The sequence below is a fragment of the Macrobrachium nipponense genome, chromosome 41 (assembly GCF_015104395.2).
Source record: "Macrobrachium nipponense isolate FS-2020 chromosome 41, ASM1510439v2, whole genome shotgun sequence".
Classification (NCBI taxonomy): Eukaryota; Metazoa; Arthropoda; class Malacostraca; order Decapoda; family Palaemonidae; genus Macrobrachium; species Macrobrachium nipponense.
The window spans coordinates 13,131,655-13,151,101 of record NC_061102.1 but is presented as its reverse complement, the minus strand read 5'-3'; the positions used below and the strand labels follow the sequence as shown (position 1 = coordinate 13,151,101).

The 19,447-nt window shown below is 33.0% G+C and overlaps 2 protein-coding genes across 4 annotated transcripts in view; both read right to left on the bottom strand.

The window, feature by feature from the left end:
* The window catches only part of LOC135212517 (uncharacterized), a 34,821-nt gene extending 25,056 nt beyond the window's left edge, over window positions 1-9,765 (bottom strand). For both annotated transcript variants that reach the window (XM_064246036.1, XM_064246037.1), the window contains exon 1: window positions 9,623-9,765. The gene's annotated coding sequence lies outside the window, so the exon portion shown is untranslated. The remainder of the gene's footprint in view (window positions 1-9,622) is intronic.
* LOC135212518 (uncharacterized) overlaps window positions 1-19,447 on the bottom strand; it is a 60,106-nt gene that overhangs the window by 38,890 nt on the left and 1,769 nt on the right. Inside the window, exons 3-4 of one of the 2 annotated variants that reach the window (XM_064246039.1) lie at window positions 13,006-13,332; window positions 11,555-11,958 (exon numbers count right to left, since the gene is read on the bottom strand). In XM_064246039.1, coding sequence (XP_064102109.1) covers window positions 11,636-11,958; window positions 13,006-13,332 — 650 coding nt within the window. In that variant the 3' untranslated portion in view covers window positions 11,555-11,635. Of the gene's footprint in view, window positions 1-11,554; window positions 11,959-13,005; window positions 13,333-19,447 lie in introns of those variants that run through there. The other variant, XM_064246038.1, reaches the window with a different exon arrangement.

Here is a 19,447-nt window from a genome sequence, read left to right as displayed (position 1 = left end):
TGACTAAAGCCTAATGCATAATAGTAGGGATGTCTAATAATAATAATAATAATAATAATATAACTAAAGCCTAATGCATAGTGGGGATGTCTAATAATAATAATAATAATATAACTAAAGTCTAATGCATAGTGGGGATGTCTAATAATAATAATAATAATATAACTAAAGCCTAATGCATAGTGGGGGATGAATCTAATATTAAAAATTAATAATAATATGACTAACTAAAACCCCTAATGCATGGTGGGGATGTCTAATAATAATAATAATAATTAACTAAACCCTAATGCCATAGTGGGGATGTCAATAATAATAATAATAATATGACTAAAGCCTAATGCATAGTGGGGATGTCTAATAATATTAATGATATAACTAAAGCCTAATGCATAGTGGGGGATGTCTAATAATAATAATAATAATAATAATAATAATAATATAATAATAATAATAATATAATAAAAATATAACTAAAGCCTAATGCATAGTGGGGAGTCTAATCTTAATAATAATAGGTATAATAATAATAATAATAATAATATGACTAAAGCCTAATGCATAGTGGGGATGTCTAATAATAATAATAATAATAATAATATTGACTAAAGCCTAATGCATAGTGGGGATGTCTAATAATAATAATAATAATAATAATAATAATAATAATAATATAATAATAATAATATAACTAAAGCCTAATGCATAGTGGGATGTCTAATAATAATAATAATTAATAATAATATAAACTAAAGCCTAATGCATAGTGGGGATGTCTAATAATAATGAATAATAAGAATAATAATAATAATAATAATAATAATATAACTAAAGCCTAATGCATAGTGGGGATTTCTAATAATAATAATAATAATTATAATAATATAACTATAGCCTAATGCATAGTGGGGGATTGTCTAATAATAATAATAATAATAATAATAATATAACTAAAGCCTAATGCCATAGTAGGGATGTCTAATAATAATATAATAATAATATGACTAAACCCTAATGCATGGTGGGGATGTCTAATAATAATAATAATAATATGACTAAAGCCTAATGCATAGTGGGGATGTCTAATAATAATAATAATAATAATAATAATAATATAACTAGAGCCTAAGAATGCATAGTAGGGATGTCTAATAATAATAATAATAATATGACTAAAAGCCTAATACATAGTGGGGATGTCTAATAATAATAATAATAATAATAATAATATAACTAAAGCCTAATGCATAGTGGGGATGTCTTATAATAATAATAATAATATGACTAAGCCTAATGCATGGTGGGGATGTCTAATAATAATAATAATAATAATAATAATAATAATAATAATAGTAATAATAATAATAATAATAATAATAATATAAACTAAAGCCTAATGCATAGTGGGGATGTCTAATAATAATAATAATATGACTGGAAAGCCTAATGCACAGTAGGGATGTCTAATAATAATAATAATAATAATAATAATGAATAATAAAGAATAATAATAATAATATGACCAAAGCCTAATGCATAGTGGGGATGTCTAATAATAATAATATAACTAGAGCCTAATGCATAGTAGGGATGTCTAATAATAATAATAATAATATGACTAAAGCCTAATACATAGTGGGGGATGTCTAATAATAATAATAATAGTATATAATATACTAAACCGCCTAATGCATAGTGGGGATGTCTTATAATATAATAATAAATATGACTAAAGCCTAATGCATGGTGGGGATGTCTAATAATAACTAATAACCTAATAATAATAATAATAATAATATAAACTAAGCCTAATGCATAGTGGGGATGTCTAATAATAATAATAATAATAATAATAATAATAATAATATGACTAAAGCCTAATGCACAGTAAGGGATGTCTAATAATAATAATAATAATAATAATAATAATAATAATAATAATAATAATAATAATAGACCAAAGCCTAACTGCATAGTGGGGATTGTCTAATAATAATAATAATAATAATAATAATAATATAACCTAAAGCCTAATGCATAGTGGGGATGTCTAATAATAATAATAATTAATTAATAATATAAATAAAGCCTAATGCCATAGTGGGGATGTCTAATAATAATAATAATAATAATAATAATAATAATAATAATAATAATAATAATAATAATAATAATAGTAGTAATAATAATAATAAGAATAATAATAATAATAATAACTAACTAAAGCCTAATTGCATAGTGGGGATGTCCTAATAATGATTATTGATAATATAACTAAAGCCTCAATGCATAGTGGGGATGTCCTATTAATAATAATAATAATAATAATAATAATAATAATAATAATAATATAATATACTAAAGCCTAATGCCATAGTGGGGATGTCTAATAATAATAATAATATGACTAAACCATAATGCCATGGTGGGGATGTGTAATAATAATAATAATAATAATGAATAATAATAATAATAATAATAATAATAACTAATATTGACTAAAGCCTAATGCATAGTGGGGATGTCTAATAATAATAATAATGATATGATTAAGCCTAATGCATGGTGGGGATGTCCTAATAATAATAATAATAATAATAATAATAATAATAATAATAATAATATAAATAATAATAATAATAATAATAATATAACTAAAGCCTAATGCATATTGGGGATGTCCTAATAATAATAATAATAATATTGACTAAAGCCTAATGCACCAGTGGGTATGTCTAATAATAATAATAATAATATGACTAAAGCCTAATGGCATGGTGGGGATGTCTAATAATAATAATAATAATAATGATAATAATAATTAACTAAAGCCTAATGCATAGTGGGGATGTCTAATAATAATTATAATAATATGACTAAAGCCTAATGCAAAATGGGGATGTCTAATAATAATAATAGTAATATATAATAATATAAAACTAAAGCCTAATGCATGGTGGGGATGTCTAATAATAATAATAATAATAATAATAATAATAATAATATAACTAAAGCCTAATGCATAGTGGGGATGTCTAATAATAATATTAATAATATGAACTAAAGCTTTATGCATAGTATGGATCTAATAATAATTAATTAATAATTAATAATAATAATAATAATAAATATAACTAAAGCCTAATGCATAGTGGGGAATGTCTAATAATAATAATAATAATATGACTAAAGCCTAATGCATAGTGGGGATGTCTAATAATACAATAATGATAATAATATAACTAAAGCCTAATGCATAGTGGGGATGTCCTATTGATAATAATAATAATATAACTAAAGCTTATGCATAGTGGGGATGTCTAATATAATAATAATAATATAATAATAATAATAATAATAATAATAATAATAATATAACTAAAGCCTAATGCATAGTGGTGATGTCTAATAATAATAATAATAATATGACTAAAGCCTAATGCATAGTGGGGATGTCTAATAATAATAATAATAATATACTAAAACCTAATGCATAGGGGGTTGGGATGTCAATAATAATAATAATAATAATAATATAACTAAAGCCTAATGCATAGTGTGGATGTCTAATAATAATAATAATCAATAATAATAATAAATAATAATAATATTCCTAATAATAATAATCAATAATATAACTAAAGCCTAATGCATAGTGGGGATGTCTAATAAAATAATATGACTAAAGTCTAATGCATAGTGGGGATGTCTAATAATAATAATAATAATAATAATAATAATAATAATAATAATAATAATAATAATAATATAACTAAAGCCTAATGCATAGTGGGGATGTCTAATAATAATAATAATAATAATAATAATAATAATAATAATAATAATAATAATATAACTAAAGCCTAATGCATAGTGGGGATGTCTAATAATATAATAATATAATATAATAATAATAATATAACTAAAGCCTAATGCATAGTGGGATGTCAGATAATAATAATAATAATATGACAAAAGCCTAATGCATAGTGGGGATGTCTAATAATAATAATATAATAATAATATAATAAAAATATAATAATAATAATAATAATAATAATAATAATAATAACTAAAGCCTATGCATAGTGGGGATGTCTAATAATAATAATAATAATAATAATATAACTAAAGCCTAATGCATAGTGGGGATGTCTAATAATAATAATAATATAATAATAATAATAATAAATAATAATAATAATAATATAACTAAAGCCTAATGCATAGTGTGATGTCTAATAATAATAATAATTATATGACTAAAGCCTAATGCATAGTGGGGATGTCTAATAATAATAATATAATATTTATATACTAAAGCCTAATGCATAGTGGGGATGTCTAATAATAATAATAATAATAATAATAATAATAATAATAATAATAATAATATGACTAAAGCCTAATGCATAGTGGGGATGTCTAATAATGATAATATAATAATAATAATATAATAATAAAAAAAAAAAAAAAAAAAAAAAACATAATAATAATAATATATCATAATAATAATAATAATAATAATAATAATAATAATAATATGACTTAAGCCTAACGAATAGTGGGGATGTCTAATAATAATAATAATAATATAATAACTAATAATAATAATAATAATATGACTAAAGCCTAATGCATAGTGGGGATGTCTAATAATAATAATATAATAATAATAATAATAATAATAATAATAATAATAATAATATAATATGACTAAAGCCTAATGCATAGGTGGGGATGGCTAATAATAATAATAATATGACTAAAGCCTAATGTATAGTGGGGATGTCTAATAATAATAATAATAATAATAATAATAATAATAATATAATAATAATAATAACAATAATAATAATAATATGACTTAAGCCTAACGATAGTGGGGATGTCTATAATAATAATAATAATAATAATAATAATAATAATAATATGACTAAAGCCTAATGCATAGTGGGGATGTCTAATAATATTAATAATAATGTGACTAAAGCCTAATGCATAGTGGGGATGTCTAATAATAATAATAATAATAATATGACTAAAGCCTAATGCATGGTGGGGATGTCCACCGAAGGCTGTAAAGATTAAGATTTAAATGTAAGTGGAAACAGACCAATAAAACTTTCAGTTCCAGAATGCCAGAATCAGAGGGATCTCGGTTCGTAGCCTTTTTTCTATTCTAGTGCTGTAAAATGCTGGACGTAGTTTTTCATGTCTTTGTTGCGCATCTTGTCCAAAAGAATGTTTATGTTTATGTGTATGCAGTCTTGTACAAATATTTAGTTTTTTTGCAACAAATTAAAGCAAATATAAACATTCATACGCATGCAATTATATAATCGAGAAGTGATCTGTTCCGATGACCCTTCCACACCTGTACCTCCTTTGCTCTTTCTAAGTCTTCCGCTCCTCTCTCCTCCTAGAACTTCAGAAATACACACACCCTTCACCAACCTCACGTCCTCCGTACTTTCTCCATGAGCTTTCGTTCCTTTTACTGTACATCCTTTCGTATTCTCTTTCTTCCATCTGACTTTCCACCCTCTCCTAACAATTGATTCATAGTGCAACTGCTTTGAGGGTTTTCCTCCTGTGCTGTCTCTCAAACCTTTTAATGTCAATTTCCGCTTCAACGCTGAGTGACCTCATAGGTCCCAGTGCTTGGCCTTTGGCTTAAATTCTATGTTCAGTTCAATTCACTTCTATGAACAAGCCACCTTAAAACGCGGTAATGTATTTTTTCACCTACAATGGTGTTTTAGTAATTTGCACACCGCTCAATCCTTTGTCCACACAACGCCACACTAAATTCATCTCTACAACTGTAGCTTTTGTTTCATCATTTGTATTCATCATTCAAAGTTGACTTTTATGAAAGGAGGCTTCCTTAATAATTATTAATGGATTATAATTCATTACTGAATTCCAGTGTGTCATGTCACAAACACAACACTTCTTTTCCGGTCGTTCTAAAGTGATGTACCGGCCCCTTCCGTCCTTTGACAACCCAAACAAACAAAAAATCACAGCCTCCATTTTCCTGACTTTCTTACTCACATATTCAAATTTGCCCTTTAGGACTTTCATCTGTCTTAGCAGCTTGTTGATATATTTTTTTTTTTTTTTTTTATATACATATCATAATTTTTGTAAGTTCTTTTTCTGTAATTAAAAAAAAGATAATGTAACTTTTTACTGTACATAATTTTAGCGCTTAGTATGTTTTTTTTTTGTCTTAAGATATTCATAAATTTTAAAATGTTCTACATGTTGATGTTCATTGAATTTTTAAATATTGCGTAATTTTTATGAATTTTGCAGTGCGTGGTTTTAATGTTAGTGGGTGTATCTTTGATTATAGCCTTGAGGATGCGACTATGAGTCGTGAAACGTCGGCAAAATAAATGAACCTGAGTACGATGCCTTTCCCTATGGTTCCGCTGATGAGATGTATTCCCCTCAGTACCTGTGTATCATGTTGTAAAATATGTATTTTTGTGTTCAGATTCCCACATTTAAAGATAACATGTTTATGTAGTGAGAAATTTCATTTTTTAAACATACATAAGGCGGAGAGAGGAAAAAGTAGCGTAAGGCACATAGAGAGAGACTGCTTTGTCCGAGCAGAACTTGCTGTTATCCAACCCCTTGAAAATAGATGAGTTAAGCTAATTTTTTATCGTCCTAAAGGGGCCCCGTGAGGAACACAAGGGGGTCTATTCATCCATATACGCGAACGCAGATGACGTAATATGTTTTCGTCTCGGACTTGTACACTCAACCACATCCATTCACCCTGATACGCATATTTACGCATATAAAAATATTAATTCGCTTTTGAGACGTAGCTGCGTGTGTTAGGGAGTGTAGCATCGCTCTCTCTCTCTCTCAGTCATAAGACTGTTACATTAACGGAACGTAACTCACATTTATATATGAGTTGGTCACTCAATATTGCTAGCTAATTCTTAGTAATATATGTGTTGTTTGTGGAATCTGAGCATATTGTTATTAATATTATTTTTGTGAAGGCGCCCACGAAAGTGTTGAAGATGTTGAAGATGGTAAAAGGCCTTTCTTTTTGAGTGAGAAGTTGCAACTGCGTATAAAGGTATCTTACAAATGTTTTGAAGTGCACTTCGAGGTTTTGTTTTACAGTGTCTGGATAAAATTATTGTTTTTATGCATTTTTCTTTTGCTTTGTTCTTTTGACATGTCCATTTTATATGCTTAATGTTTGTACTGTCAATGCTTTAATTGTTTTCATATTATGCATTATATTTTTACATTTCCTTTATTTTGTTTAATTAGTTTGAATAATTTTTATTGTGTAATTGTTTGAACCTAACACTTGTGATTAATTTGTATTTCATTAAATTTCATTTTAAATTTAATCATTGCTTTATAATTTAATTAAGTTCTTGATAAACTTTGATTTAATTTTGTTAAAAAATTAATTCAAGAATTAAGTACACTCTGTTTTCAAGTAACTATCAATTTCCCTGAAATTGTGAATTTCACTTATAAATTTTGAATTTTGAAATAAATTTTTGGATTTAAAATTTTTGTGAGAGTTTCATTAACTACCAATAATATAGTATAATATAATACATTTTATTTTGGTTAGGTAGAAATTTAGAGTGGTAATTGTGCTGTTTCCCTCAAATGAATCAGAATCAGGGAAATACTTAGATTTGAAATTAGTGAGGGAGTGGTGCCCTTTAATTAAGATTACCTCACATCTATTTTAATGAACTTAGGCTGAGTGTTTTCTTGGTGGTTAAGTTCTATAAGGGATCACTGTCACCTTTAGAGTATTCAGTCGTTTAGTATTTGTGATGAAGGGTCAGGTGTCTGGCTGTAGTGAGGTAAGCAATAACCAAGTACTTGATCAAACTGTGCCCCAAGTACAAAAGGGTGTCCTAGACCCAGGAATAAAAGGGTCTCTTACACTAACAAGTACAAATGCTAAGTGTAGTAACCAGATACTTGGCAATTTGGGTTAACAAATATTAATGGTGTCCAGACCCAGATTTTTGGCTACTCCCCCCCCCCCCCCCCCCCCCCCCCCCCCCCCCCCCACCCCCCCCCCCCCCCCCACCCCCCCCCCCCCCCCCCCCCCGCCCCCCCCCCCCCCGCCCCCCCCCCGCCCCCCCCCCCCCCCCCCCCCCCCCCCCCCCCCCCCCCCCCCCCCCCCGCCCGCCCCCAACAAGTATTAATGTCCAGGCCCAGATACTCTTTGGCCACTTCGTCACAATACACACACACACACACACTATATATATATATATATATATATATATATATATATATATATATATATATAGTATAATATGTATATATTGTGTGTGTGTGTACAGAAGGGTCCACAGTGATATGCTTGAATATTAAAGCGAAATATTTGTAAAAATAAAAATATATACAAAACCAATAAATAGTCTTCGTTCTCCCTATTGTGGAATTGATCACTTCCACAGAAGGATGAACGAAAGCTATATAGGCTTTGTGTATATATTTACAAATACATTTAGCTTTGCTAATCAAATGTATCACTTTGGATCCTTCTGTACATGACTCAAATGCAACTATAATATCTCAAACCAGTACAATTAACCCAACATAAAGCATTTACAAATCAGATGAAGAAATTAACTTTAAAATATCGAATCAATCCATTCAATCTTTTAGAGGAAGATCTGGTATTAAGGAGTTCGTGATCTTTCCAAGGTGAGTTTGTTTGGAACATCCAATGAAAATCCAAAGTATCATTAAAAATGAAAAGTCCAAAAGCATACTCATAAAAAATAATACTTTGGAGGCCTCAAATTCGTCCAAGTTATGGGACCCCAAGTTCCTCGTTAGACGAGTGGTTTTCGCGCTCGGCTACCAATCCGGTGGTCCGAAGTTCGATTCTCAGCTCGGCCAACGCAGAATCAGAGGAATTTATTTCTAGTGATAGAAATTCACAATAAGCTGTTGGTCCCGTTGCTAGGTGAACAATTGGTTCCTAGCCACCTATATATAATCCTTCGGGCCAGCCCTAGGACAGCTATTAATCAGCTCAGTGGTCTAGTAAAGCTAAGATATATCATTATGGGATCCCAAGTCCAAGAAACTGCCAACTCATAGTTGACAGATGAAGAATGGGCAATCTGAGACCATTTTCTTACATTCTTTGTTGCCATAAGGAGAACTGATGCATAATTCAATTAGTGTGGAAAAGAAATTTCTTTGGCTCATTAAGAATATATGAGCAAAAATCACTGGTATGCAAGGTGTGCAGCTCAGCTGTGTGAATCCTCAGGTACTGTGTAAGTACTTATGTAGTTTTATGATCTTTGTGGCGGAGTTGTTAACGCATTTCCCTTTTACTCTAGAGCCATGATTTCTCTCCAATTTGAGATATAGATTCATTATTATTGCACACCTTATTGTGTTGATTTCTGGTGGCTTTGTGTGAGTAACAGCTTTAGAACGTATTGAAGCATTCGTAACAGTCATGTATAAATATTTTAAAATGCATAGTACTTCAAAGGAATCATAAAATGATGATAACCAGCTGGAGTCGTGACACATATTCTATATAATAAATGAGACATTTGTTTCGTCGTCTGCTTACCTCCGCGAATCCTCTTGCTGAGTTAGCACAGTCAACGGTGGCACGGCGTCAGCAACGCGTGGTATGGAGACGTTTGCTCTTGAGACATTCAAAGAGACGCGCGTCCCTATTTATAATAGTTGGGAATTGTTTATCAGAACCCATTTTTTCCTCTACCTTGTTTCTCACGATATCCTCGCTCAGCCCTCTTTTTTTCTCTTTCTTTTTTTCTTATCTGTTTTTCTCTTTCATGATGTGGAAGAGCATTTTAGATTCGATAACAATTTTTCATGTAAGCATTTTTCACGTGCGTACCTGTACTTGAATACTGCGTATGTGAAGTCATTTTTACAGATTGTTGGGATCTGTGTATGGAATATGAAAATGGACTATATGTAAGTAAAGCATCTTTCCAGGTACCTGTTTTATTTTTTCATTTTATTTCATTTCTGTTGTAGTGTCTTTGTCAAGACTGAAAGAAATCGTCCCAAGTAAATCACTACAAATATTAAAGAAGATTGAACATTTCTTGATTTTTCAAGGAAGGAGAAAAAAATCAAAGTTGTTGGCGTTACGTTATTATTATTATTGAACTAAGGAACCTCCGTAACGAGGCTATAATATTGACAATTAAAAGCCATAGTAGTGTACAATGCTAAAAAGTCTCTCCTAGTAATTTGTAGCATCGTACAATAATATATTTTAACACTACTGTGGCTTTTAATTATTATTATTATTATTATTATTATTATTATTATTATTATTATTATTATTATTATTATTATTATTATTATTATTATTATTTCCTAAACATACATACAAGGACATTTCAGATAAGTGTATTAGTAGCAATAATAGAAAAACAATTCGGTTGCAACTTTCTTTAAGTCACCATTTCTTTTGCTTTTTGTTGGCCTTCAAGATAATAATGAAAATGCTCTCGTCTTCTTCATCTGTATGTTTTCACTGCTGCTTTTTTTAAACTCCAAATCTTTTAATTTAAATTCTTTTTTCCAAAGGGTCCATTCAAGCAGCTGTTGATGAACCGTCGCCCAAGGCATGAAAATTCTTCGTAACATTTGCATGCTGGTCAGAGAGCACGATCATTAATGAGATCATTTAGTGCACTTACTCTTTGCCATACTTACGAGCGCAACGAAATTTTGTTGTCTGTAGAAAGTGATACATTTTGGTCTCCGAAGACTTAAAAGTTTGTCAGTCATCGTTCGTAGAGGGTTGTCGAATTCGAGGTTTTCGGTGTTGACTGATTTATTGAACAGTTGTTTTAACAGGCGTCTCAGATCACTTACAAAGAAAGGTCATTCTGTTGACAACCCAAAAGGTTATTGTGTACTTGTTGGTGAGGATGTCAGTTTAAAAAAAAAATCCTCTTTCCCAGCCCTTCAACGTTTCAAAACATTAAAAAAAAATCAGAAGTTGATAAAAGCAATAAATTGACTAAAAATGTAAGCAAGACTCATTGGAAGTTACTGTTTTTTTGTTTGTTTTTTTTCTTGAGAGCCGCTGAAGTGGCATTGTTGGTGCTCGAGAACATCTAACATCTGTTTCCTCGGCAAAACTTCATGATTTTCAGTTTTCGAGGTCAAACCTTCTTGTTTATTGAAGTTCAAAGACGGGAAAAGAGTAACAAAACGATGATACGTAACCCACAGTGTTTTTGCTGATTTGAATTTCCCAAATGGTACAGTCTATATATACTAAGTCTAAATTCAGTTATGTTTCGCACCATGTGACTAATGATAATACAGTTTTGTCAATTAGTATTTATTGATATCAAAACAAATTAAAAGATACAGATCATCTCCTAGCCATAGCTTTTTTAGAACATAAACATAATAATATTATGGATAGAACGTTATTTATAAAGCTGATGTGGTAACTGTAATTTATTTCTCAAGATATTCGTAGGAATAAGTCCCGGAGATAACTTAAAATCTTACCCCAGAACTTAATGTTATTCCTGTCCTAAGCAACGCTGTAGTATTTCCTAGGCTGTCTACCTTGAAAGTGTTTCTAGAAGAGCCGAGACTCCCCGCTGGCCAAGACGGTGATTCCATCGGCTCCTCTTTGGGAGATGATGACCTTCGTCCCCTCCGTCAAGTCGAAGTCGTTGGTGTTGATGGAGAAGGGCGCGAAGCAAAGTCTTTCCTCACTGGCTGCTTCTTCTTCTTCCATGATGCTGTGCTTGAACCACTGCCCCTTCTCGTTGATGATCAGCATTTCGTAGTGGGAGAAGGACCGTCCATCTGTCGGGGTCAGATGCTGGAAGCAGATTTGGACATCGGCCCTCTGCTGGTTTTGGTGTGTGGTCGTGTGGCGGGATAGGATCTCCAGTTCTGGAGAGAGAGAGAGAGAGAGAGAGAGAGAGAGAGTGAAAGACGAGAGAAGATGAGAGAGAGAGAGAGAGAGAGAGAGAGATTTAAAAAAATTATCCTTATATTGCCCTATGTTAATGACTCAAAACTGACAAAAAAAAAAATTTGTAATGGGGGCAAGTTGAATACTTGCACCTTTCCTTTCTAACACTCCAGTTCTTTGTTATTAATTTTCTAACGATTCAAACGAGATTTATTTCCCCTCTGATCAACTGTTTTCTCTAGTCTTTTCCTGAATGAATTTTCCGTTTTATCGGACCGTTCGCGCGCTATCGTCGATATTTAAGCAAAGGTATCCCGTGATCGTTTAGTTCTGTGAATATAATCTTGGTAAGAATCATTTGAAAGCATCTCCATAAAATCAGTTTGCGCTTGAAGTGGATTCCTTTGATTGTTAAAATCATGGGGCAGGGAATTGAATGCCCTCGTAGTCTGGCTTTACCCAGAAGAAGATTATGCGTCTTGTTCAAGGCCTCAGGGGCATTGCACAGAGTCTTGGCGTTTTCTTACTCATTTTCTTCCCTAATGATATTCTTAAGTTTTCTAAATATATTTCCGAATATATATATATATATATATATATATATATATATATATATATATATATATATATATGTGTGTGTGTATATATATATAATATATATATATATATATATATATATATAGATATGTTATATATATATATATATATATATATTTTATTATATATATATATATTTGATATAGTATATATATATATATATATTTATATCATATATCTATATATATTTATATATATATATATCTATATATATATATATATATACATATATACTATATATATATATATATATATATATAATAATATATGATATTATATATATATATATATAATAATATATATATATATAGTGGCGAATTCAGGAGGAGACCGGAGCAGGAATGAAAAAAAAAAAAATAGTGGTAATCATTTTCACTCTGTCGAGCTTTGCTCTTCATGAATGAACACCTTCAAGCAAATTTCCTTACCAGGTTTTGAGGCTGTGATTGTCACTGGATAGGACTCAATTTGATGCATTTCATCTGCTGAACCAGTTCCCTGGTACGCCACGGTGAGGGTGTATGTCTTACCCGATTCCAGATGAGGGAAATAGCCAAAACACAGCCTTGGCTCCAAGGCAAGATGAGAGCAGTCAACCTCTATGTCCTCGTACTCCAGTGGATTCGTATCAATTACAGTTTTCCGTAAACGGTAAATAGATTTTATAGCTTCGTTACCAGGATATTCACCTTCCAGCATCAGCCATCGTCCTTCGATTATGTCAGCGCCGAGTTGAGTAACTGCCAGTTCACGATCTGGAAAGATATGTAGTTTTATGGAATGTCTTTGTTAATGGTTATTATGTGTTATATGAAGATTAATATACAATATGGCTCTGGAACTTCATTTCATGAGGTAGATGAATACCGCACTAAGGAAGTATATTAGAATTATTTTACTCTGATTTACAACCACTTATGCTCTTCCATTATCCATGGAAATGTTCTCAGCTCCATTTTCCAAGCTTTCGTTCGCTTTCGTAGATTTATTCTTGTAATTGGTGTTAACCTCTGCCTCTTGCAAACTCTTCTATTTTCAATAGTACTGTACGTATGCAAGCATCAATTATCCGCATTTAATAGACAATACTCTCTCATCTCCCTTGTTTTATGTCATTATGGAAAAGGGATATAAACTCGTATTATTTTAAGAGAGCTCATTACACACTCTTCGCCACTCCCATAACGTCTCGAAAGACTAATTCTCACATCTCACAACTTCAACACTCCTATCGCATTTAATAGAATGGTTTCGTAAGTTTTCTCTTATTTTTATTAGTGTCATATACATTTTTTTCTCTTTACGATCAAACATCTCGCACAAATGTTTCATGTCTCAAACTGTATTCACGTAATCTCAGACCTTCCTATGATAAAACTTCTGTTATTTCCTTATGTATGTATGTATGTATGTCTGTATGTGTGTATACATATGTGTATATGTAATATATACATTATTTCAGATTACAGTATCTGTAAATAAAAACCCACGACCTGAGGTCATGGCATTAGGAGGGTCCTACGTGACCAAAGCAGATCTAGATTACGCTATGCGCTGTCTGCAGTAGCCTGATTTAGCTCTGTACATTATCAGCATTTTATATTAATGATAACTTTGCACAACAACTTCCATGGGAAGCGGTTGACCTGTTAACCTACGCCGGAAACTTGTAACTTCCGAGCCGGCGGACTACGTATGTTTTTATATGAATCGCTGAGATAGCTAATGTTCCGCTATCGACGTGATGCTTTAGAATGGCAGTTCCGTGCCAACCTTCAAACATATCGGTCTCCCGACCGAGCTGCATCTCCTAGTATGGAGTTACAGAATTAAAAGTTTTGGTTATTTATTCTGTTCACTTATCTGTTTGTTTGAATCCTCCCTCCTTTAGTTAAGAAGAACCACTCTACTAAAATATCACAAGGAGATGGGAGGAACCCGAAATACTTACGAATGACAGTCGTAAGGAGAACAAAAAAAAGTCTTTCGCAAAGCGAAGGGACTTAGACAGGTGGCAGCGAATGACGAAGAATAAAATTAACAAGACCCATATCAGCCGACCGAAGGTCTACAAGAACCAACTTCCACCTTCGACATCAAAACTAAACAGAGGAAATCCGAAGGAAAAGGAATACATAAAGTATAAGCAGCAGAATTATATCATAAAGGATAATATCCTGTGTAGATCCGTGACGAGGAAAACCCGCAACACACCGCAGTTGAATAACAACCAGGTGGTGGTACCTATCTCACTCATACCCACTGTCTTAAAATGGTTGCATGAAAATCCACTGCATGGACACCCGGGTTATTCCTTAATGTCAACAGAAAGCCAAATCCTTATTTTATTGGCATACGATGCTTACAGATATAAAAAAGCACATAGCAAATTGTCGCACTTGTCAAGAATACAAAGGGCACACGAAGACACCTGTCAGCCTAGGGGCTTACCCCGTGCCAAATCAACCCTTTGAAAGAGTACATTTAGATTTATTAACAGGATTTTACGAGTCAGACAGAGGAAATAAGCACCTCCTAGTAATTATAGATGCTTTGACTCGATATACAGAACTTATAGCGCTTAAAACAAAAACCGCGGTCGAGTGCGCTAGGAAGTTTTACGAGTGCTACATTTGTAAACATGGAATTCCAACACATCATTATCTCAGACTCGGGCGGGGAGGGGAGTTCAATAATCATTTCCTTAACTCCTTGTGCGAATTCCTTTGTATAAAGAAAATCAATACCATGATCTATCACCCAGAGTCTAATGGGCTAGTGGAAAGGGCAAATCGTAAGGTTTTAAACATTTTAAGGGTCACCTTAGGGGGGGCAGACCCCAACTGGGACATTGCCATACCTGCGATACTAAGCACACTTAATCACTCGTATCATGTGTCTATTAAAATGACACCGCACGAGGCACTGTACGGTATCCCGGCTAGAACGCCTTTCCACATCCTCACGCCTACAACTAATTTATCAAATCCTCTAAAGGATGTTATGGATGCAAGCATAAGTCGATATAATATACTTCGTAAGAATCTAGAAGAAGCACAAATAATAATGAAAAAAAATCATGATAAAATAGCTAAGCCAACTAGAACATATGCCGTGGGCGATCAGGTATACATACAAGTATACGTACGTAAAGGTTTAAATTATAAACTGACACCTAAGTTTGAAGGCCCGTTTAACATTTTAGAAAATTTAACGGCCAATAGATTTAGGGTTCAAAATGTATCCAAACCCACTGATGTGAGAATAGTTCCATTGGCACATATCAGAATCTAAAGAAAGGTAGATGGAGTGAGGGAAAAAAATGGTTGTATTTATGAAACTTGTATAATAATTTATATATATATCTATTAATCATATTTGTATGTAAACCTATTCTTTTACGCGAGTTATTACATATGTTTTACTCATTGCAGGTTTAAAAAATGAATCTGTTATTGTTAGGAGTGATATTGTGTATTCAGACATCTTTGTTGTATGGAAAGAGCGCTAGGACGAAAGAAATAGAATTTAATCATGGCTCGATTATCGAGAGAATAGATGATGTATTCATCGTGTCAAGTAATATTGTCATAGAAGTAGATATGCATGCAATATTTTTGCCTGAAGAATGACGTCCTTAACTTAAAGAATGACCTGATGAGGTTGCTATTTCGCTTAAGGAAATGCACGAACGTAATTTTCATGCTAACTCAGAGATTTCGCTAGCTCAAACACTAAGTGTCGCGGAAATGTTGTCTTAATACATACAAAATAAAACCGCCGAGGCAGAGGAACTTGCTCGTGACCTGCTGATGTGGTCTGTGCGGCACAATACTCTCGAACGCCGCAACCCGCTTATTCTGGCTGGACTAAACATCTTAGGATCAAGTTGCGAATCTAGGGGGGCTTAGGAATTTCAAATCGCCTTAAGATAAATAATCAAAATAAAAGAATTGGAGTTTTTGCAACACAAAACCGAATTAGCTTTGTCCGAACTTCGCAGCCAGTTATCTTCAATCAATCAAATAATGAGTATCGTAAATGAACATTCAAATAATATCGATCAGGTCATGGAAGTTCAACATTTGCTGGCTACATTAGCTTACTATAGTTCGAAAATAGATCATATCACCGTGTGAAAATATCACATTTTATTGAGAAGTCAAAAGATTACGTAGAAGCGATTACGTTAGCGACAAAGGGTGTGTTACTCCTCCCCACCTCATGCCTATTAAAGATCTGACGTTAACTTTGGAAAACGGACGGGAGAAACTAGGTTATATTCCTTTATTAGACGCCCATAAAGTAGAGTTCTATTATAGCCTAATATCAGTCAGCGTTGAAAATTATAGAATTATGATCACAATACCTTTTGATTCTTCCGATGCTTGGCAATCATACAAAATAGCACCGTTTCCTACTTTCATGACGAATAACTCAAGTCCATAATATCCAATTTGACGGGGCATGTACTGATTTCTTCTGATAGGAAATCATTTACAGTCATTAAAGACCTAGATAAACTCACTCACTGTTCAGAAGCCATGAATAATAAAATTTGTACAGCTGACTCTTTGAATTCTATCCTATATCAACGAATTCATGTGAGTTAGGCATAGTGCTAAACGGCTCTCTCTCTCATACAAGCGAAGGTTGTCTGGGGAAACTTTATCCCTTTTACGGTAATAAATTCAATTACAGGATGAATAATGGTTCCTGGATCCGTTACGATAAAGCCGGATTCAACGTAGTATGTCCGGATGGGACCACCGCCCATGCCCCTATCTTTGTAGCAGCTGATGGTTGTACGGGGACATAAACAAAACTACACCGTCAGAGGGGGTCAACACGATAATACGTGAGAACGGCGTATTTTGCGAACTACACTTGGGCATCTACAATCATCCCATCACTACCTCTCCCATACAACGCGCGGGTGGCTCATCGTTTGACGCAAAACTGGCTGAGATGAACCACGCGTCACCGACTTATGCAGGTGGAGAAAATCTTCGCTACTACATTCTGCTAGCCGTGTTCAGCGTGACGGCCATATTGGTTATCGCCGTCAACATCTTTGCTTGGCGTAGGCTAGGCGTAAACAGAAGGATCTCCAAGGAAACGTATTGGCCCGTCTAGATGACGTACCCGTTAAACTCAAGTCGTTTGAGTTTAGGGGCCGCCTGAAACTGGCCACTTCAGTTTGTGCCTAGGGAATTGTCTGGAATTGTGTTGTGTGTGAAAAGCGGTCCGTATGCTGGCAAAGATGTAGGACAAGAAAGACTCACGCCTTTGCAATTTGAACAGTTAAAGTATCTCCCGGGCACCTAATAAAATATTATAGCCCAATATTATACATTAATATACTCCTAAAGGTATTTTTCGGGCACCTAATAAAATATATCAGCCCTATATTGCATTTGTGCACAATTACACAGTTATACTATTATACCATTGTACAATTATCTTTATCTATTACCAAAGAGTGACAAGTACTCTTTAACCATTATCCATGATCATGCTATAATCTGTAGTAACCATTATTCTTAATCAGGTTACCTATTATCATATTAATCATGTATACATGTTAATCTTTTGATTTTTACCTTTTTATTTTTATTATTTTGGGTACCCTAATCATTATATACCAAACATGGATCTAGATTTTTCCATGCACTTTATCTTTGTTTATGAATATGTCAAAATGGGTATGTAACAGAACCTTTTTATGCATTTAATCACTTATTGTGTTTTATACCTAGACATATGGTTACGAGCACCTCCTAAGAAACAATGTTTAAAGTAACTTTTGTTATTCAAGGCTTGAATAGGTAGCAGTCCGAGCCTAATGTAATATATACATTATTTCAGATTACAGTATCTGTAAATAAAAACCCACGACCTGAGGTCATGGCATTAGGAGGGTCCTACGTGACCAAAGCAGATCTAGATTACGCTATGCGCTGTCTGCAGTAGCTGATTTAGCTCTGTACATTATCAGCATTTTATATTAATGATAACTTTGCACAACAACTTCCATGGGAAGCGGTTGACCTGTTAACCTACGCCGGAAACTTGTAACTTCCGGAGGCCGGCGGACTACGTATGTTTTTATATGAATCGCTGAGATAGCTAATGTTCCGCTATCGACGTGATGCTTTAGAATGGCAGTTCCGTGCCAACCTTCAAACATATCGGTCTCCCGACCGAGCTGCATCTCCTAGTATGGAGTTACAGAATAAAGTTGTTATATCTGTTCAACTTATCTGTTTGAATCCTCTCCTTTAGTTAAGAAGAACCACTCTACTAAAATATCACAAGGAGATGGGAGGAACCCGAAATACTTACGAATGACAATCGTAAGGAGAAACAAAAAAAAAGTCTTTCGCAAAGCGGAAGGGACTTAGATATACACATATGTATACAAAGGAAGGAGCAACTAAGTCAGGAGGAAATATGTGGGTGTAATTTTAAAGTCAGTAGTAAAATGCCCGATGGGATGATAAAACGAAATAGTTAGGGATGTGGCGAGAGAGAGAGAGAGACAGACAGACAGACAGACAGACAGAGAGAGAGAGAGAGAGAGAGAGAGAGAGAGAGAACACTTGCAAGGCGCAGAAGGTGATTGGATAGCTTTAAAAGGCACGACTACGAGTGTGAGGGAGAATTAGTGAATTCTTAGAGGGGACATTCATTATCTACTTAGCGAAATAATCGAGACAGTTCCATGAACACAGAGAAAGGTGAATAAATCTATTAGTGTTGGAATGTGATAATCCTGCAGGTAGAGATGATATTTGAGGAGCATATAATTTTCTGTTCATGGAGTGATTGTCTAAAGAGTTGGATGTGGAGGAATGAAGGCAGTCAGTG